At 42.2% G+C, this 21,673-nt stretch overlaps 5 protein-coding genes across 5 annotated transcripts; all 5 read right to left on the reverse strand.

The window, feature by feature from the left end:
- Nucleotides 1-831: 831 nt before the first annotated feature.
- Nucleotides 832-1,748, reverse strand: LOC132986949 (gamma-crystallin M3-like). Its single transcript, XM_061053675.1, has 3 exons — nucleotides 1,608-1,748; nucleotides 1,266-1,508; nucleotides 832-1,162 (listed from the first exon to the last, which is right to left on the reverse strand). The coding sequence occupies exons 1-3, from the start codon at nucleotides 1,620-1,622 to the stop codon at nucleotides 890-892; spliced, it is 531 nt and encodes a 176-aa protein (XP_060909658.1). The 5' UTR covers nucleotides 1,623-1,748; the 3' UTR covers nucleotides 832-889.
- A 4,830-nt stretch (nucleotides 1,749-6,578) lies between these two features.
- On the reverse strand, nucleotides 6,579-7,457 carry LOC132986979 (gamma-crystallin M3-like). Its single transcript, XM_061053721.1, has 3 exons — nucleotides 7,308-7,457; nucleotides 6,983-7,225; nucleotides 6,579-6,894 (listed from the first exon to the last, which is right to left on the reverse strand). Exons 1-3 carry the CDS (start codon nucleotides 7,314-7,316, stop codon nucleotides 6,619-6,621), a joined length of 528 nt encoding a protein of 175 aa, XP_060909704.1. The 5' UTR covers nucleotides 7,317-7,457; the 3' UTR covers nucleotides 6,579-6,618.
- A 4,005-nt stretch (nucleotides 7,458-11,462) lies between these two features.
- On the reverse strand, nucleotides 11,463-12,352 carry LOC132986976 (gamma-crystallin M3-like). The gene is made up of 3 exons (XM_061053719.1): nucleotides 12,215-12,352; nucleotides 11,860-12,102; nucleotides 11,463-11,773 (listed from the first exon to the last, which is right to left on the reverse strand). The coding sequence occupies exons 1-3, from the start codon at nucleotides 12,227-12,229 to the stop codon at nucleotides 11,495-11,497; spliced, it is 537 nt and encodes a 178-aa protein (XP_060909702.1). The 5' UTR covers nucleotides 12,230-12,352; the 3' UTR covers nucleotides 11,463-11,494.
- A 3,229-nt stretch (nucleotides 12,353-15,581) lies between these two features.
- Nucleotides 15,582-16,700, reverse strand: LOC132986974 (gamma-crystallin M3-like). Its single transcript, XM_061053717.1, has 3 exons — nucleotides 16,573-16,700; nucleotides 16,242-16,490; nucleotides 15,582-16,128 (listed from the first exon to the last, which is right to left on the reverse strand). Exons 1-3 carry the CDS (start codon nucleotides 16,579-16,581, stop codon nucleotides 15,847-15,849), a joined length of 540 nt encoding a protein of 179 aa, XP_060909700.1. The 5' UTR covers nucleotides 16,582-16,700; the 3' UTR covers nucleotides 15,582-15,846.
- A 3,640-nt stretch (nucleotides 16,701-20,340) lies between these two features.
- crygm3 (crystallin, gamma M3) lies at nucleotides 20,341-21,373 on the reverse strand. Its single transcript, XM_061053722.1, has 3 exons — nucleotides 21,297-21,373; nucleotides 20,924-21,163; nucleotides 20,341-20,670 (listed from the first exon to the last, which is right to left on the reverse strand). The coding sequence occupies exons 1-3, from the start codon at nucleotides 21,303-21,305 to the stop codon at nucleotides 20,395-20,397; spliced, it is 525 nt and encodes a 174-aa protein (XP_060909705.1). The 5' UTR covers nucleotides 21,306-21,373; the 3' UTR covers nucleotides 20,341-20,394.
- Nucleotides 21,374-21,673: the final 300 nt, after the last annotated feature.

Here is a 21,673-nt window from a genome sequence, read left to right on the forward strand (position 1 = left end):
GCCCACCAACAACTTATAATGAGAAATTACGATCCAAATTTCTGATATTTACTAAGTTTGGACCTCAAATGGTACAAAACATGCGTCAGAACAAAGAGATGGAACAAATCAAACATGTTTCAAAGCGCTTTATAATCTTCTTAGCCCCGTTTCCACCAAGCAGTCCGGTTTCGTTAAGTACAGTTTGGTTCAGTAAACCCTGATCTTGCTTGAGTTTCCTAAGCCAACGGTACCCTTATTTGGTAAGCGGAGTGTTAGCCCAATGGAGATAGCTGTCAGCTATGTAATAGTGTGACATCAAAGCAGCCCAACACAGTGTAGCCAGCTATTTATTAAGTTCACCCAAGAAGAAGAAGAATGGGACACAGTAAACAAAAGGGACCCTTTAGGGTTGGATCGGTACCCTTGGCACCCCAACAGAAGGGTATTTTAGTACCATTCCCAACTTTTGATGGTGGAAACGCCAATAAATGGGTACTGTTCCGAACCGAACTGAACCGCGACCCAATTTTAGGTCCCGACCCACCACTGTTTTAGAGTATAGTGGATTAATGACATGCTTTGGCAGAGATCTGCAGTATCTAAGCGCCCTTTTACTTACATGTTTAGATGTTTCTTCGGTAACCACCAAATATACCTTCTCTCTTTGTTCGTACTGTGTGCACCGAGTGCTGTATCACGTTGTGATGTCTTGTATATTTTTTGGACTTATTTGCTTTGTGGAGATGGTGATGGGATCCACAGTCCTTGGAAAGCCCTTGCGGTCCCATATGATAAAGGAATGGAAGCCCAAACATGCAATGACTGATATTAACAGGCCAAACAAAGAGGTTCATTTTGTCAAAAAACTTTTATTTTGGTTTATTTAGACAGATCCTACACAGCTGTTTTACATGTCAGTGATACGCCTCATGCTCATGAACCTGGTGCCGCTCATGCCCATGTCCCTGAAGCTCCTGTACTCTCCGGGCCTCAGGTACATCATCTTGCCTCTGAAGTGGGGCTGCTCGTACATCAGCCAGTGGCCGTCCATCACGTTGCAGGACTGGCACTCGGACATGCGGTGACGCTCCTGGATGTTGTCACAGTCGTCCATCAGCTCGTGGCTCTGACCACCGAAGTTCTCCCTCTCGTAGATCTTCATCCTGAACTGACCTCTGTGCTGTAGTTCGGGAGAGGATAAAAATGTAATGTGTTAAATCAAGTTTTTTGGGTTGTTATCACCTGTAAATCCACCATGACATCAACAACGCTCTTACACCTACCATGGGGATCATACGGCAAGACCTGATGCAGTCCCTCATTCCCATCATGCTCATATGGTCGGCGTACTCGCCCCTCCTCATGAAGTACTGGTTTCCCATGAAGTTGGGGCGCTCATAGACCATGAAGCAGCCGCTCTCCACCCTGCAGGACTGGCACCTGTTCAGGTAGGAGGTCATGTCGGAGCAGTCGCTCATACACTCATAGGAGCGACCCTGGAAGTTCTTCTCCTCGTAGAAAATGATCTGCAATGGGACAAAATACAAATAGTCTGAATCTGAGCCAAAAACTCATAATTAAGTAATTGACTATGACAAAATAAATAGTGAGGTAGGTGTGCTTACCTTTCCCATGGTCATGGTTGTGGTGTTGGTTCTTCAGAGAACTGCGTTGCTGTGAACTGATGCTGGTCCTGTTAGTAACCGTTACTTTTATACCTGACCGAACCCAAAGAATCTGTGGCTGCCATTGTCCAAAGCCCTGACTCAGCAACATGGTATAGAGGCCTATAGAGTGCTGAGGGGCATTTGTCACGTTTCCATGTGACTGGATCCCCTAGAAGACTTTAGAATGGATTTGTCCATAGGGAAGTCAAAACAAAGAGCATTCTTTAAAGTTACAATGCAGAGTCGCAAACAATGGTCTCTTTACACCAACACACTGTGCGGCCCTCTGATTGGTAAGTGGACGATCTGTAGACATGACTATCCCCTGTGTGAACACAATAGCCCGACATGCCATTATGTAATGTACATCAAAGTTGTTCTGCCATATACTAGATATGTTTTTAAGGAAACATACAACCAGCTGCTTTACCAGGAATCAAAGTTTGATGGACTTATAATAATATTATAATATAATAACCTTAAAAACTAAAAACTATATTTATCATGAATTAGGAGTATTCTAAGATTCACTTTCTATAAAACTCTTCAAGATTGCAAAAATGTTCATATGTGATTATAGAATAACAAATCAAGCTGTTTTCTACCTTATTGTCATTGGTAATTTACAGCCTTTCCCTATGGATGAAATATGTTTGCATTGATAAACATCAGTTTAGAATGTATAAACTTCAACTTTATTTGTCCCTGAAGGGCGATTGGTTTTGTAGCAAGGCATTAAAAGGACAGAAAAACACAAAATACATTTAGAAAGCCAAAACACAAAAGCCAAAACCTGACTTGCCACCTGTCACAGCACAAACTTGTGCCCCCCCCCCCCCCCCACATGAGATTCTGAGTCTCATAAACATCCTAGCAGCAATCCCTTCTTAAGTCCCCAGTTCCTGCTGAGTACTGGTGCCAGTCTTGTTCAGATCTCCTGTCAATGCTCTTGCTCAGGTCTCTTTCTGCACTGAGAAGAGGCAACCTGAGACGTCAAAGTCATCAAAAACAGCAGAACAATTTCCAAACGACTTCTATGAATCAGGAAAGTCTCTGAAGTGTCGTCAGCGTATTATTGACTGGATCAGCAAGAATACGTTTGATGACCACCTACAATCAAGAACGGAGAAAGACAGCGTGCATGCAAGAGCACATCACTGCTGCAAACTCTCACTCGTGCAGATACATCAGCAGGAGCAAGACGTGATGAGTTCATTGAAGACTTTTTGTCTGTCCGTGCAGAATCAGTTTCAGATTGTCTTCAGATTCCACTGAAGACAGAAACAAGGAAGAGCATCGCCAGGACACAAGAGAGAGTAGCCTCCGTTCAGGTGACAAAATTTGGTCACATTGAGAAAAAATTCAAATAGATAAAATTGAATTAGGGAAATAAAAGCCTCCTGAGTAAAAAGAGCTGCTCAGTGTAGAATTTCTAAAAAAATAATTCTTAGCGTCAGGATGTTTTCTAAGAATTTTTCCTTCCCCTGTTTATTTTGACTCCTGGGTAAGAGTAAGAGTAAGTCACAAATCATCTTAGCCCCAAAGAGAGCTCCTAAAACCTCCTACGTATTGTGTTTATTGCAAGACAGAAGGTACAACAATGATCTCATAATGTTGGTATGACATGCATGTAAACTGTGCCATGAGGTACCTGTGAATCTAAGGCATCATTAGCGTCATGAGTGTGCGTCAACCTGATCAAGCTGAGGTTGCCATGGCAGTCAGCAGAAAGGAAGCTCTTGCCATAATGGTGTTCATGTGCATAGAAAAAAAGAGGAGGGATAGAAATTGTGGACGCGGTCGTGATGAGGGAAAAACAGGTCAACTTGGGATGCAAGTGAGAGACCTCTTATTAGCATAAACTTCCGACAGCTCTGGCGCCTGTTTGGTGGCGCTGATTAGTGCTTTGTTTCATGCTGCATTTCTATTTGTTGGTTAGTTGACTTAGATCATGGAAGCGTTCACATTATGAGATGATCTTACTTCATTTCTGACTTGTCAGATATTTGTGGCAGGCCATCTTTGGTTGCAAGACCGTGAAATCGGTCATCTTTGATCCTCTCTCACAGAGCGACGTGAGAACACCGTTTGGAGTTTCAAATTTGCTCTCCTTGTGACATCACAATGGGATTGTGGTAAAAAAAAAAAAAACTCCCCTCCTGTATGTTTCCCGCAGCCTTGGTTTTCCCAGGGGGTACGCTGACGAGCTGCCATGTAAGATCAAAGCTGAACTTGTGTCGGCATACCCGGTTGAGGGGGGGCTGATTGCAGTTAAAGAGACACACACACCAAAACGGAGCTTTCTGAGAGAGCTGGTTTATATAGGGTCACAAACCTCCTCTGGTGCTTGATTCATGTTATATTTTGACCAAAGCATAGCACAGATGTTTCTTTTAGACCACAGGGGACTGTTTGAAAAGGTGGGAAAGGGGGATGATATGTCCTCTTTAAAAAAGAGACTTTTTTATTCCTGGTTAAGTAAAGGTTCAATAAGTGAATAAAACACAGGAGTCTAGATTGAGGATCTTCTTATTGACTCAAAAGGCTGAACAGAAAAACATTATTCATGCAGACATTTCAGTCCTTCTTAAAGTGAGGCATGCACTGTGAGTCCCTCACAACATGGTGAACTCCACAGGTGCATGTAATCACTGATTAAAACCTCTTCACCTGCTGATACAACTATCACATGCTCATGTTACATCAGCATGTGAGGAAGCGACTGCACAAGTGGGGAACGTGTTTCAAACATTTTGTAAGCTCCAGTGAAACTTCTATGAACATCCTGAGCTTTTATTTCCTTCAGTCTACGAAATGACCCAGCCCTTTTTTCGCGACAGTCCCACAGTATTTACAGACTAATATACATGATGCATCATTAAGTCATAGCTTCTCTAAAGAGAGTTTTACCCCTCTGCACAGTCTTCAAAACAACATAGTGGCAAGACAGCCCCGTATTCATTGCTAGAGACGGTCTGTTAATTATTTTCAAACCAAACTAGTGCACATCAAAGATGGTAAAGACTAAGAAATTGCACATTTACACCAGAAAGAATATTTAAACATGTACAAAATTAGGACATCAATAAACACATTTAAGGGATCGGCAGCAGTTGCCCAGTCTGTAGGGACTTGGGTTGTGAACTGGAGGGTTGCAGGTTCACTTCCAAAACTGCTGAGGTGCTCTTGAGCAAAGCACAGACCCCCCCGCACCAGCTCAGGAGCGCTTGCGGTGTACAGCCCCCCCCACTCTGACATCTCTCCATCAGTGCATGTACAAAGGAGTGTGTGTGTGTTGTGTGTTTTAGCCTGTGTGTGTAGCATGTTGAATTTCCCCTCGTGGGACTAATAAAGTATACCTTCTCTTCAATCACTTATCTGAACTTACTTTGTAGAACAGCATTTAAACCTGCTTCATGGCCTGCATTACTTTGTCTTTCTTGGACAGGTGTTGTTGTTCATCTTTCATTTTTAGTGTCATGCTTCTTTTTCTACAAATTAAACTCTTTCAACACTAAATGCAGAGGAGCCTGTAACTGAGACCTGCCTTTATTTGTCAAAACGTGCAACAACACCATCAGGCTAGTAAAAGGGACTGTTAACAACGCCTCTATATTAAGAGAGAAGTTCCCGCGGAGGCTATAGTCCTTCAAGCGAGTGGCCAGGGTTCAAATCCGACCTGTGGCTATCTTTCCTGCATGTCATTCCCTACTCTCTATCTCCCTGATTTTCGACTCTTTCGAGTTCCTGTCTCTACCTCACTCTGAGTTCCTCCGCAAATGTTCCTAAATCACTCCTAACCTACGACTCCTTGCTACAACTTTTTAAACTAAGTTAGGAGCTCTCTGAAGGCGTTTTCACATTAGGCACAACTGTTTCGTACCGTGCCCGAGCACGATTGCTCCCCCTTCCCCTCTCCCCCTTCTGGTCTGCGTTCACATTGGTAACATCTTTCCGTGCCCGAGTACCCTTGTATAAGTACACGGTCTGATACAGCAGGTGGCAGTATGCGTTTAGTTGGTTTGCAAATAAAAAAGATAAAAGAAGAAGTAACCATGGCAACCACTTACAGACCTGCAAACTGTGGATGTTTTTGTTAGCTCAGGGCCTGGGCTGTGTGGATACGACAGTTATTGAAGCGGCACGAGCCGTTTAGAATTATCTTACAGTGTACCACTTCCTCCAGTGAGCATGGTTGCGTTCACATCTCCTGGGGACCGTACTCAAGTACACATGAATCGTGCCCCTCTTCAAGTGGACTCGGGCACAGTACCAGAGTACGGTAAATTTGTGTTCACACTGAGCATATGAAGCGGACTTTGGGGTCAAATGTACTCTAACGTCCCTAATGTGGAAGAATTTTATGAATACAGGCCCAGTTCTTTAGCCAAAAGATAAAAGTCCTCATACAAGTAAAACCAGATTGACATAGGTACATGCTAAAATCACGGAAAAATGTGATAATTATAACGAGAATCTGGTTGGGATGTTATAAGGTTTGCAAGTAGACCAACTTAGTCAGGAGTCAGGACACTATTTGACAAATTAAAATTTGGGGCTTTAAATATCAGGGCTTCGCCACGTCAACAACATCTGTTATGATATTACAGCCTGCGAGACAACTGCAGAGGTGAGCTAACTGACTGACGGACGAATGTTTCGGAATAGTTAGGAACGCTGGTGTAGCTCAGTGGGTAAAGCATGCTCCCGTCGTACAGAGGCTCCTCATTGAACTGGTTGCATGTTTGTCTCCTGATCCTGACGCTATTTGGTGCACGTCATCCCCCAATCAACTTTGACTCTTGTGGCTTTTTAGAAACATGATTTAAATGGATTTGGTTTTTACTACCATTTTCATTTTTATCTTACATTATCAAATTTTAAGAGCTTTTCAAAAGACTTTATGACACTTAATAGATGAAACCATCATTTAGAAAGTAATATCATTTATTGAAGTTGAAATGTACAATTAACACATGTCCATGATGCGCTTCATGCTCATGAACCTGGTGCCGCTCATGCCCATCTCCCTGAAGCTCCTGTACTCTCCGGGCCTCAGGTACATCATCCTGCCTCTGAAGTGGGGCTGCTCGTACATCAGCCAGTGGCCGTCCATCACGCTGCAGGACTGGCACTCGGACATGCGGTAACGCTCCTGGATGTTGTCACAGTCGTCCATCAGCTCGTTCATCTGACCACCGAAGTTCTCCCTCTCATAGATCCTCATCCTGAACTGACCCCTGTGCTGTTTTCAAGATACAAAAAAACAGGTTATTTTCAAGTTCAAAAGGTTTTCCTTCTCAGAGATGATTTTAGATCTGTTTTAAACCTACCATGGGGATCAAACGGCAGGACCTGATACCACTGCTCATTCCCATCATGCTCATGTTGTCTGCGTACTCGCCCCTCCTCATGAAGAACTGGTTTCCCATGAAGTTGGGGCGGTCGTAGACCATGAAGCAGCCGCTCTCCACCCTGCAGGACTGGCACCTGTTCAGGTAGGAGGTCATGTCGGGGCAGTCGCTCATGCACTCATAAGAGCGACCCTGGAAGTTCCTCTCCTCGTAAAAGATGATCTGAAACAAAAGAGTTTTAATGGTTATACTGGTATTATTGTTGGATAATTAATTTTGATTTTCTTTCTTTTTTTATTCCTACCTTGCCCATGTTGACTTTAGAGGTATCTCAGATCTCTGATGGAACTGTGATTGAACTGATACTCTGCCAGTCTGAACAAGTTTCATTTATACCTGTCCAGAGACAAAGACCGTGTGCCCCTCTATTGTTCAAAGTCCTGACCCAGCAGCACACCATTGAGGCCTATAGAGTTTTGAGTTGCTCACCCATCTACCAACACAGACACAAGCTCAAAACAGAATATTCTTTGAGCAAGAATAGAGCATATTTCATGCTTCAGTTGTTGCTTTGGATATGTCGATGTGTGAAGTAGAGTTTAAAAAAAAGTTAACGTAAGAAGCTCAACAGAACTTTTGCAAGCTTGTAAAGACCCTCAATAATCTCAACCCTTGATCCCACATTTTTTTAAATCTCCATAAAACAAACGGATCCAACAAAAAGGGGTTAAAGGTTTACCACTTGTCAGCACACACTACCTTGATTTGTTGGGAATCGGTGAGGGGAAAAGCCTAATAAAGATTAAAATCATATAGACAACGGCTTTGAGATTACAATCGTTTAAGGAAGGATGTCGATTGTTTTTGGTAATATTCATTTGGGATTTAACTATTGATTTGATTGTTGATATCTGAGTAACTGGACCCTCCCAACGCCGTATTTTTGAGTTAATGTATTGAATGATATAAATTGGTCGTTTTGAACAGGGTGATCGAGGTGAGTAGATGGGGGTGTTGTGTAGCTAGACGTCTGGATTATGCCATATTGGGTTGTATCTATGGTGCTAGTGATGACTTGGTGATATTATGGGTTTTCCACCAGGCTGTGTTGCAGGGTACATCAGTAGCTGCTACAACACAATGCTAGTTAGCTATATGACCCAGAATGAAGAAGTCGATCTGAATCACCAAACGGCCATATCTTAAAGGTTTCGGGGGACTTTTTCTTGTTTTATTCACAAGTGATAATCTATAGGCACCTATTCTAACCGTTTTAAAGTCAAGTAGAAGTTTATTTATATAGCACATTAAAAAACAACCTCACTTGACCAAAGTGCTGTACAGGTTCAAAACAACAAAACCCACTATATAATGAAGCCCACCACAAGAAATAAGAAGATAATTAAATTTCAAAATGTCAGGTTCAACTTGTGTTAAAGGTCAATGCAAAGAGGTGTGTTTTAAGCAGCGATGTAAAAGTTACAATGGATGTGGTGGTTCTGATGTTCACGGTTAAATTGTTCGATAAGTTACGATCAGCCACCGCAGACGCTCCGTCACCTCGGGTTTTTAGCCGACATCATGGAACCTGCTTGTCAACAGACAAGGCAGGCAACTGCTTTGGGCCCCAGGCTAGTAAGGGGCCCCCAAGGACTGACACATTTTAAACCACAACGGGAGCTCAAAATGTGCAAATTTTGCAATGACAGAAGGAAACCTCCCTAAGAGGGCCCTTCTGACAGCACTCACTCTCATTGCCCTGCTTAGCATTGCATGCATTATTCCTGTGAAAACCAAAGTTTGGGGAACGGGGGAATGGGGAATCTGTCTGGGAGTTAAGAAGAAACAGGAAGAGTGAATCGGGACACTGGCAGACATAATGGGGGTTGGAGGAGTTTCCAATTATTTTTTGCTTAGGGCCCCTACAGACTCTAGAATCACCACTGCTGGTGCGTTGACCGCAGTGCTCTGACTGGAGCATATTGGTGCAACTGCTTGGATAAGTAGGACGGAGCAAAACCATGTAATGTTTTAAAAACACGTAATAAAATCTTAAACTGGATCCTGAAGGTGACAGGAAGCCTGTGGCGAGAAGACAGTACTGGCGGGATGCGGTCACGTCGTCTCTCAGACGATGTGCAGCTGCGTTCTGAGCAAGATGCAAGCTTTGAAGTCCCCCTCAACTCAATTGTCACCTGACACATCCATTTTTATTGCTTGCAAGTTGCTTGATAAACATTTCTGCTCATCATGTTGTTAACAATCAGGAGAATTGTACGTCAGCTTCTCTGTATGGTTACGAAGAACAACTTTCCATTTTGAAAATCTGCAGATACAAATGGCTTAAAGAGGCTTAAATGTTAGAATTCAACTTTCATAGTTAATGGAGCCTCATGACTGGTGATGTTTTATTTACCTATCCCAATGCTTCCTAAAGTGGGAGTCTAGTTTTTTTTAATTGTGTATTTTATCTATTATTGGGAAATATACTACTACTAATAATATAATATACAAAACAACTAGTTCAAGAGATTAAGTTTGTTCGGCTTCTCGCATTTCTTACCATTAGTGTTTGGAAAGGCCTAATAGTCTGCGTGGCTTTGCGCAACGTTAAATGTTTTTACCACCTCCAGGGACAATGGGGGTCCCCAGTCTCTGGCACCGTTATATTGAGGGGTCAGGGCTGAAAAGTTTGGGAACCCCTGGGCTATCCAACTTAGTGGACGTCTAAGTCACACTGGCATTACTGATTGCTTATTATAAAACTCACCTTGCCCATGGGATATGTATTGCTCCTAGCTCAGCTTCTTCTGTCAAGGCTCTGGACAGGCTTACCTTGGAATTTGAACCCTGCCTCCTTTTCAGGAAAATGTTATGTTAGTCAAGTCCGGAAGACTTTATGACACTTATTAAATGAAACCATCATTTAGAAAGTAATATAATTTATTGAAGTTGAAATGTACAATTAACACATGTCCATGATGCGCTTCAAGCTCATGAACCTGGTGCCGCTCATGCCCATGTCCCTGAAGCTCCTGTACTCTCTGGGCCTCAGGTACATCATCCTGCCTCTGAAGTGGGGCTGCTCGTACTTCAGCCAGCTGAGGTGGTTCAGGGATCTGTTGAGGATACCTCTTGGGCTCTTTGCTTTTGAGGACTGGAGGCTTGTTTAAATTGGAGGAGACCCAAAGGAAAACTCAGAGCTTTCTTGTGAGATTTTTGTCATCTGGTCGGGGATCTTCCAGAAGGAGCTGGGAGTGTTGCTAGGGAGAAAGACTTATGTGCGATCTTGCTTAGGCTGCAGCCACTTCAACCCAAGCCATGATAAAGTGGAAGAAAATGGGTTCATGCAATCATGGATTTATTTTAACTTTCTTTTGCAAAATTGGAGGAAGCAGTTACACTTAAGTTATACAGTTTGTTTCAGTGAGTTAAACCGTAAAAATGATATGAAATATGTCAGGTCTAACACATTGATGGTTGTGTTGCATACTGTAGCAGCTGTTTATATAACAAAGAACCAAGACTGTATGTGTTTTATAAATGTACGTAAAACTCAGTCAACGTTGTAGCGTTGCTGGATAAGTGTGCAATAGCAGAATAAAGTAACTAACATAACATTCATATCAAAGTTGGTGAAGCATAAGCTGAGATACTGAATCCTTTCTGGCACTATAAAGATTAATCTGCAAAAATACAGATCTGGCTTTTCATATAGTGCAGTCAACTGTGTCTTTACATGAAGCTCTCAATGATTGGCAACTCCAACTGAAGAGTTACCACCAGTTATCTGTTATTATCAAACAAAGCAAACAGAATATACATACATGTACCCAGCTCTTGTGATGAATGTAAGAAAGCACGTATAACCAGTGTATTCCTTAATTTCAGGAGTTTAAGAGAGCAGATATAGATCAATGCGAGTAAAATGTAGATTTAAATCACCAGCACACCAAGCATTTGTCTCAACATTTTCTGGAAAGCTGTACTCCATCTAGATGAATGTAGAACCTAATGTTGAAACTGTATAAAATTTAAGATGTGCAATGTTTAACAGGTAACTTTGTTAACTTATTCTACCAATCAAAACAGAACACCCGTTATAAATTATTTGAATGTGATCTTTATTTTATTTGCATACGACCATCCGGCCATCCATCCATCCAACTATACAAACAGCCATCCATCCATCTCACCATCCATCATTACATCCAACCATCCATCCATCTGACATCCATTCACCCATCCATCCATCAGTTTTCCTGCACTTATGTGGGGTTTGGTCATGGTGGCAGCAAGCTAAGGAAGTTTTAATATCATGCCATTCTTATTTGCATGGAGATCAATCACATATAGAGATGTGCCCATGATTATTAACGGCTCACTGATGCCCATATCAACCTAATTGATACCCCTCCATTATTGCTTTGCCCCCCAAAAACAACCAGAGAAATTAAAGTAAGAGGAGTAAACTTTTATTTTAGAGGAAATTTAGTTGCAGGAATCAGTGATACGCCTCATGCTCTGGAACCTCATGCCGCTGGAGCCCATGTCCCTGAAGCTCCTGTACTCTCCGGGCCTCACGTACATCTGCCTGCCTCTGAAGTGGGGCTGCTCGTACATCAGCCAGTGGCCGTCCATCACGTTGCAGGACTGGCACTCGGACATGCGGTGACGCTCCTGGATGTTGTCACAGTCGTCGTTCAGCTCCTTCATCTGACCGCCGAAGTTCTCCCTCTCATAGATCCTCATCCTGTACTGACCTCTGTGCTGTGGAGAGCATTTGACGCTAAATCAGATCAACCATTCAAAGGTATCTAAAGGAAAAATGCAATGCTGAGTAATCACTATCTTACATTGGGGATCATACGGCAAGACCTGATGCAGTCAGACATTCCCATCATGCTCATGTAGTCAGCGTACTCGCCCTTCCTCAGAAGGTGCTGGTTTCCCATGTAGTTGGGACGGTCGTAGACCATGCAGCAGCCGCTCTCCACCTTGCAGGAGTGGCACCTGCTCAGGTAGGAGGTCAGCTCAGGACAGTCACTGCTGGTCTCATAGTGACGACCCTGGAAGTTCCTGTCCTCGTAGAAGATGATCTGCAATTGCAAAAATAGCTCATTAGTACAGTTCTCAATGAGTTCTGTAAATCTGAAATTGAAGCACCCTTTTATTTTCTTTTTTTTTGTATGAATCATTCCCAGTACCTACCCTGCCCATGGTCATGATTGTGCTTGTTCCTCAGGGGAGCTGTGGCTGCTGTGTAGTACCGATGGTGGTTACGGTTACTTTTATACTTGCTCAATGTGAAAAAAAGTATGTAGGGCTTCTATTGTGCAAATCCCTTAGTCAGCAACATGGCATAGAAGCCTACTGAGCAGTCAGGGCGCTAAAGGGTTATTATCTAGCACTATACCACTGTGTTGGAAATGCATGTACTGTATACATGCAGCATTGTTGTCTAACAGAAAGACAATAATAGGAAGCTTCCAACTGTAACATGAACTCCAGCCTGACCCCACAGAGCATTGATTGTTCCAATTACTAAACAGGAAAACTTAGCAACCTGGAAATATAGTCCATGTAGCATAATTATCCAAAAAAATCTGATTTAAAAAAAAGAGTTGGATGTTAAAACATTTTAAAACAATGTGATCTGAGTGTGGGACTATAAAAATGAGAAAATCTAAGAATACTCGGGCAGGAATGGATTAATCGATTGGTTATATCACACTTTACTTGGATCTAAACTGTTATTTTTTGTCCTTTTATCTAGCCTTAACGTCTGATAACTACACACAAGTTACTGCTTATAGTGTCAGAAACGCTTGTAGTCACTTCGTCTATTTTTGCTGTTGTGCATCGTAGCTTAAAAAGTACACAAAGCAGAACATCTTCGAACATTAACTTTAAATTTGGCTGAAACCAATCGCACAAATGTTAGTCATTTTGCAACACAAACTGGTTATCAGATGCTCTTCTATTTTAAGCGTTTTGGGGACATAATTAACTAAATATCATAATGCTTGTGGAGAATACTTTGGTGCCAAGTAGAGCCTGACTGATTAATTGGCCTGCCAATAATATCGGCCGATTTCAGCAAGTGGCAATCGGTATCAGCTAATGTTATCTCAGATATGCGCCGATTTTACTCAATTTATTCACCAGTCCAACAGTTTTTCATTTGAGTTTCATTGTATAACACTAACCAGTTCTCTATCACCATCAGAGGGCGCTATATGGATTACAAAAAGCATCATCACTCTGCAGAGTGTCTAGCGGTGATGCACGAACATGAACAGTTACTCTCCAGTTGAGTGACCATCTTGTCTTCATAATTAATCTTTTCCACAAGTGTTTGATCACTGCATTTGATGGATCAATGTGATAAATGTGTATATCTATGTCTATCTATCTCTACAGCTCAAACATAGATAAAGAAATATAACGGAAAATTTATCAGTATCAGAGTTTTTTTCTTCTAAATATTGATATTGGTCCCAAAATCCTGTAATGGCCCTAGTACTGACTTCATAATATTTTAAAGTATCTTTTTTTGCACCAGTGTAGAAGGAGCCCATTACCACACGTTGATATCATTTCAGAAAATCATTCTTTTCTTCATATTGTGTAGCATGTTATGCACATTCTGTGCGCCAGTGTGTTTTGTCAATTGTTGGAGAGCGCTTCAAGTTGAAAGTCTTTCGACTTTTCAGAAAGGCGTTGTTGACGTCACCGGCGCTCTTTTCCAAATGTTTGATATACCATCTAGTTTTGACTGACTGTTGTCATGGAGACAGGACGGACATGCAGCGCTTGAAGGTCTTGTCTTGAAAATCGAAAGCAATTTTTATACTCCGTGTTGTCTCTGTCTCAGGCTGGGCGGACAAGATGATGATTTTTCCGAGATATTTATGGTCTTGGTCTTGTCTCCCCGTCTGGGTCTTGGTCTTGTCTCGGTCTCGATCCCTAGATGTCTTGGTCTTGCCTTGGGCTCGGAGATCTCCTGTCTCAGGTATGTCTTGGTCTCAGTTAGTGTGGTCTTGACTACAACATTACTTCAAACAGCATTGTTTGCCCTCTCAGTGGTGCGTTCATAGACTCTTCTCTTCAGTCTAAAAGGGAAAAATTTAAATTCAAAAGTTCAAAGTACTCATTTCCGTAATGGTCCAACGCACCACTGTGTCTCTATATGGTTGATCTTTTCTTATTTTTTGTTTTTTCTCCATGTGGTGTGTAATTCCATGAACACGTGGTAAACAGAGAAAGTACAAGTTGACTTAGTTATGCAGTAACGTCTTTTATGACTCTTAAAGATGGGCGTCATGTTTTTAAATGTTCGTCTTTCAACAATATTCACCTCAACATTTGTGAACACTGCTACATCTTTGAATGTCTCATTTCACTTTAACAAACTCTCAGACAGCTCAGCTGACGAGTCCAAAATAATATCCACCTTCTGACATCACACATTGACCTTTGTTACCGTTCCTTTGAGCTGTTTGACCTCACTTTGGGATCCCTAACCACTTCCTGTTTCTGTGCTTAACTTCATGTCCGAACCTTCCATCTACAGGAAGGGCCTTACTGTATTTCAAAATAAAAGCACGCAGGAAGTAACATCCTCTCAGCTTAAGGCAGTACAAACATTCAAAATAAAAGCCTAACCATTTTTTTATTTTAAATGTGAGATAATGTAATTTCAAACGTGATTTAAATGTGATGAATCTGACAGCTCAAGTAAAACAACAACTCAAAATGTCTTGTGTGACGACCCTGGTGGTTGTTTATTGTGCTGTCTGTTGCAGATGCCAGTCTATGTAACAGGTCTTCATGGATTAAGCAAGCTATTTTGCTGGGAGGCAGGGAGGAGGAGGGACTGAGATATGCTCATCCTCACTTAGCCATGCTCCTCATTTAACTGTACCTACACTCATGAAAACACTCTCACACAACAAACAGACTTTCACACCTCATAATGTGTGACACTAGTTTACTTTCGACAGAGCTTGCTGCAGGCACGCATCAAGCTAAACAGAATAGATCGAGCCGGACAGGATGTCAGACAAGGAAATGCACAGAGCGTCCTGATAATTTCAAAATAAAACACAAACTCCTGATCGTATTTTTCATCACTTTATCAACGTGACGTCAAAACGCCAGAAACAGATCCAGTGGGGCCCGGCAGACACCTTCCAACCAGACAAAACCGTGGCACTGACGAGTCGTGGAGTGCAGGAAGTATGTGGAAATTGGGGGTTAAACTAAACAGGGCCAGGTTCCTCACTGAAATGTGGACGTCCTGCACTTTGACACAACAAGGCGAGATTTGAGGTTATCTGTCCAGACTCGGACATGTTTTAACTTGCATGTGTGATTTCATGGTGTGACATATTTGATTTATTCTTTTGGATTTTATTTTTATATCGTTTTTTATGTAACAATATTTCTATTCATTCACCGTGATCAAACTTTATAGAATCACGTTTCTAGTGATGTACCTGTGTGACCATACCTGCACCTGTGTGTTTATCCACTGCAGACATTTCAGGGAAATCATGCACAGTCTCAGCTCATATTTCATCCTTTGAAATCCATTTTTAATGCATCATAAAAGATAAAAGACATTTCATAGGTGGAAGAAGTCTTGACTTGGCTGTGGGTTACATTTATTCAAAGAGCAGCTTTCAGGATGCTTCAAATTCATACAAATTTCTCTCTGATTTTTGAGATAGCGCTTCAAGTTTTATCTGTTTTTTTTTAAATTGCATAAATGAGGAATTTAAAAGCTCTTTATTCTTCTTTATTGATCACTTTATTTATAGATTAGCCTCTTTGATTTCCTAACAGGAGTCCATGATACGCCTGATGGATCCGATCCTCATGTCCATGGGACCCATGCCCATGTCTCTCATGCTCCTGTACTCTCCGGGCCTCAGGTACATCATCCTGCCTCTGAAGTGGGGCTGCTCGTACATCAGCCAGTGGCCGTCGGACACCTGAGCGGACTGGCAGTCAGACATGCGGAGGCGCTCCTGGATGGAGTCACAGTCGTCCATCACCTCGTTCATCTGGCCTCCGAAGTTCTCCTTCTCGTAGACCCTCATCCTGAAGGGTCCTCTGTGCTGTAAAATGAAGAGGCAGCAGATTATAATGACAAATTGATCCCCCTGTGTTTCACTTTTAATTTACGGTTTTTATCTGAGGGATAATCATGAGTTAACAGAGAGCGTCATACCATGGGGATCATGCGGCAGGAGCGGATGCAGTCGCTCATGCTCATCCCCATCAGGCGCTGGTTGTCGGGGTACTCTCCCCTCCTAGCCAGCATCTGGTGGCCCATGAAGTTGGGACGTTCGTAGACCATGAAGCAGCCGCTCTCAACCCTGCAGGAGTTGCAGCGGCTCAGGTAGGAGGTTAGCTCAGGACAGTCGCTGCTGGTCTCATAGGAGCGACCCTGGAAGTTCTTGTCCTCGTAGAAGATGATCTGAAAGTCAAACAGTAGATGAGTAAAAACTTCCTCAGCTGAAATGTTTTAAGCCAAATAAAACTATAAAATGTTCTCTTACTCTGCCCATGTTGCTGTCCGACCTGATCCCTGATTGCACTGCTGCTTCCCTCCACTGAACGCCGTGCCACTTTTATACCCGGCATGATAGCTAAATGATCTATAGAGCCATTGTGTGGACTTTCTGACTCAGCAGCTTCAGCGTACAGGCCTATAATGTGTGTTAAATCGGTCTGTAAATGGTTATTATTCCAGACTGTATGCAGCTGGTGCTGTGCCAGCTGCAGCTGCTCCCCCATGGGGGGCAGGTGGGTGATGGGAACACACACACACACACACACACACACACACACACATACACACATCAGCTGTGATTCTTTGTGCCGACTCGCTCGTTGTTCTTTTCACTTCAGCAGTCAATCATCGGCACACACACATTTAGACGGTTATGATTTGAACATTATTTTAACATGATTGACGTTAACTCAGTAGATGATTGTGTTGCTGTTCAAAACTAACGAGGAGTGAAATAAAGCCAAGGCTGTAAACATTACAAACTGTTCCTTGTTTGTTCTGTGTTTCTGGGATGAAGTTTTAAGGTTAATACTTGAAAAAGTGGCACATTGGGCTCTCTGAAAGTTTGATTTTCAGAGGAAAAAACACTGTTAACCGTCACTATATTTATTATTTTATTCACAGGCCCACTTCATATTGTCAGTATTTATTTAATGTGTCATGAAGCTTCTTTCAATCAGTATGTTCTTAATGTACCAACCACTTTACTCTGGAAACATTAGTAACGACGTCTTTTTAACGATCAGACAAACTAACATTGTATGTGAAGTTTAAATCAGCTCCTCAGGGGTGCAGAAAGCCGAGCGGCTAGCATGTACGGAGGCTCCTGTAAGCGGGCGCCCCGGGTTCAAATCCGACCTGTAGCTCCTGTACATGTCATCCCTCACGCTCTCTCTCTCTCCCTGATTTCTTACTTTATCCACTGTCCTCAAAATAAAAAGCAGAAATAAAAATTAGCTCCACTAACCTCATACAAAAGCCTGCTCAACACGTTATCAGAAATAATGATCCGTTAGTGTAATGAACGACGGTGTAACACTAACGGGGATCTGTCTGCACTCACTGGTTTACTCTTATTTATTAATTAAATGTATTTGGGTTTTTATGCCTCCTTTCCAGAGACAGGTCAGTGGACAGATCCAGAGATCATGGAGAGAGAGAGAGAGAGTGGGGCAGGACATGAGGAAGCAGTTACAGGTCGGATTCGAACCCTGGGCCGTCCACCCGGAGGACTAACTTCCCTGCACAAGGCACTCGTACCTACCACCAGGCCATCATCAACGCTCTTTGCAGAAAAAACTTAAAGTTAAAAAATAAAGTTTCCATGCTCACTTTACCATTTAGCTCATCTTATGAAACATTAACATGCAGAACTTTTATCTGCAGTTGAAATTTTTTTTTCTGTATTGCTGCGTTAAATAAAGAAAAAGATACGAGCTCAAATTTTGTTTGTGTACTCGATACTGTTTTCGTCAAGATCACACTAACCGAGACCAAGACACACAAGAGACCAGAGTGCTCCGAGACAAGACCAAGACATTTAGGTCGAGACCAAGACCTATCTCTGAAAAATCCTCATCTTGTGTTTAGGGGGCGTGTCCCTCACTTAGACCGTAACACCGTGAAGGTTGTGGCTGTAACCGGGGGATAAAAATCAAACTACAACTGACTTAAAGTTATTTGTTCTTTTAGAAACAGCCGTTTTCCTTCTAATCACAGTGATGACGATGAAAAATAGCCGATCAGTGGTGGTCTTAAACGGCTTTGATTTTAAATCCGGAGTCCGCCCAGTCTGAGACCGAGACAAAACCGAGTAAAAATGCTTTGGATTCTGAGACCAAGACCTTCAAAAAGGCTCTCGAGACCAAGACCGATTTTAAGCAACACAACACTCGTACTCGCCTGTTATTTTCATTAAACCAGAAGAAGAATGGATCAATAAAAGCTGACTCTAATCTATCATGAGGAAAGACTCCAAACTTATCGTATTTAGTCGTTATGTGTGTGATGTGATTGGAGTTCATAAAAACAGGCAAATAATGAAACAGACACCTTATTGAAGAGTGTAAAAACATGTATTGTGAAGAGTGCCATACTTAATATCAACACCTGATACTGTCTGAATCTCGACATTCAAAGGTGACTTTAAAAAGGACATATTCTCCCCCTCCTCCACCTTTTCAAACGGTCCCCTGCGGTCTAAATGAAACATCTGTGCTGTGCTTTGGTCAAAATATAACATGAATGAAGCACCAGAGGAGGTTTGTGACCCTGTATAAACCAGCTCTATCAGAACGCTCCATTTTGGTGTGTGTGTCTCTTTAAATGTAATGAGCCCCCCTGAGTTTTCCCCGTAGACATCACTCCTTCGCTAGCAAGAATAAAAATGGCCGACCTGTGCTAAAGTTTTTCTCGAGGCTGGGGGTGGAGTCCATGGGTGGAGACACCAGGGGAGGGGAGGGTATATTTTTTACCAGAATCCCACTGTGACATCACAAGAAGAGCACATTTGAAACAGAGAATTTTTCTCTGTGTTATAAGACTTATGCAGACCACAAACAAAGGACTGGATGGGTTTATTTCACATTTTGTGGGTTGGTAGACACTCAGGTTACCCAAATAAATGTTCACAAACACTAAAAGTGGATTTTTCATAATATGTCCCCTTTAAAGGAAGAATGGGCGACTTTTTGATCCAATAGATGTCACAAGCTACTGTTTGGCCACACCTCCTCCATACTGAAGCCTCCGCTCTCCTCCGGAGACACACCTCCAACCCCCCTGCACTCGCGTTCACATGAAGGAGTTTAGCACAAGTGGCGGACAAAACTGTCCTCGTCTTGACCTGCAATCACCTGTGTCCTGCGTTACGCTAAGTTAAAATAATGATAATAATAATAATAATAATAATGATAAAAAGCGAGTATACTAAGGGCTTTACTCTCTGATGTTCGTCCCTCTGGATAAAAGTCTCTGATAAATGAGCTGCAGAAAAGATGAAGGCAATAACTCCTGCACACAAGATAATGATATTTATTTACTTTTTGAGGCTTTTCTATTTGTATTTTTTGTTTTGCGCATGTTATATATTTCACTGTGTTTTGATTTCTGCTTTTTTAATTCAGCGTGCAGCACTTTAGTAAACTTTGTTGTTTTTATTTGATGCTTTAAATAAACAAGTTTAATGTGGGCTCTTCGGGGAATCAACAATTCAACAGATTATTAATTACTTCTAACCTGATTAATCACTTGTATGAATCTATTCCTTCTTTTGAGGATACTGCAAAGTGTCGCCCTGAACTCTTTGTGTAAAATGGATGGTGGTTCACCTTTAAGATATTTTCTTTCTGTCGTTCATATCTGCGTCAGAGTGACTGATCTGCACAGCTCAGTTGTGCATGTAAAGAACGCACGCTTCAAGTCTCTGTGATGAAATGAGCTGTAAGTTCATGAATGTTTGGGAATATTTTTCCTTCATATGAAAGGAAAAATATCACATTTCCATCCATGCTTTTAATAGTATTTATATCTAAGTGCATGCAATATAACAGGGTACTTTATAAAATAACTTAGAGAGTGTTGTTACACTGATGAGTTTAGAACAGGAGGTGCAGAAACTGAGAGAAATATTTTGTGTGCAGTGCGACATCCTGTTTGTAAATCATGAGCCTTTCAGAACCAGATCTGCAAATTTACTTAAAAGACTCCAGAGAAGCCTGTCATCTGAGTGACAAACGACAACATGACCACAATGAGAAGTTTCAACTCTTACTCGTTTTATTCAGTAACTTATTATTTTTTCTCAGTTTCAGCAGGAATCCACAATGCGCCTGGCGGAGCTGAGTCTAATGCCGCTGTAGCCCACCTCTCTGGGGCTCCTGTACTCCCCGGGCCTCAGGTACATCATTCTGCCTCTGAAGTGGGGCTGCTCGTACATCAGCCAGTGGCCGTCCATCACGTTGCAGGACTGGCAGTCAGTCATGCGGTAGCGGTCCTGGATGTTGTCACAGTCGTCGCTCAGCTCGTGGCTCTGGCCCTGGAAGTTCTCCCTCTCGAAAATCCTCATTCTGTAAGAGCCTCGGTGCTGTGGATCGATTCACAAAGAGGATTTAGGATGCAATTCTGCGGCTGTAAAAAAGGTTGCTCGACACTGAGCGTGCTGAAATTTATTGTCTTTCTCTGGAGGTATATTTTCCTTACGAGCTCAAACTTAACAGCACAGCAAGAAGAAACATTAAAGTAGCACTTCATTGATTATTAAGAGTCTCAACTCCATGAACGAGACATTACATTACGGTTAACATCATCAATAATATATATTTTAAATCTTTGCAAACCTGAGGAATTAGACGGCAGGATCGGATTGAGTCACTCATGCCCATAGTGGTGTAATCAGAGTACTCCCCCCTCTTCAGGAAATACTGGTTCCCCATGTAGTTGGGACGGTCGTAGACCATGAAGCAGCCGCTCTCCACCCTGCAGGAGGTACACTTGTTCAGGTAGGAGGTCATGTCGGAGCAGTCGCTCATGCACTCATAGGAGCGACCCTGGAAGTTCCTGTCCTCGTAGAAGATGATCTGTTGGAAGAAAAACAGCAGAATAAGCTCTTTTAAAAAAAAAAATTAACTCTTGTTTATTTGACATCTTTACATGGTGTGATTGTAGAGTTTCTCATCATGAAGCTTGTCCTCTGGTTGGTGCTCTACATACCTTGCCCATGGTTGACAATCTGTGTTTGTGGGAATCTGTCCAATGACCTGCAGCTGCCAGCCGGCTTTTATACTTTATACGCGCTGTAACAGGGTTTTGTCATTCAAATGATGTGGAAGCTGATGAATAAGCAGCTCTGCGATCGCTGTTAATTTCATTTATGCCATCATGATCCAGAACAAAGGGAGGGGAAATGGTTGGAAGACAGAAGGGAAGGGAGAGGAGGGAGCTGCAGATTTTTAACATTTCTCAGACTGATGAAGGCCAGTTTTATCACAGATATATCAATCTGTATGAATGGATCTGGTATGCTTTGTTTGCATGTGTCCCTACAGGTCAGATCAGTGATGTTTTTAGAATAAGAATGACACACTTTT

This window comes from Labrus mixtus, chromosome 13 (genome assembly GCF_963584025.1).
Source record: "Labrus mixtus chromosome 13, fLabMix1.1, whole genome shotgun sequence".
NCBI classification, from domain to species: Eukaryota; Metazoa; Chordata; class Actinopteri; order Labriformes; family Labridae; genus Labrus; species Labrus mixtus.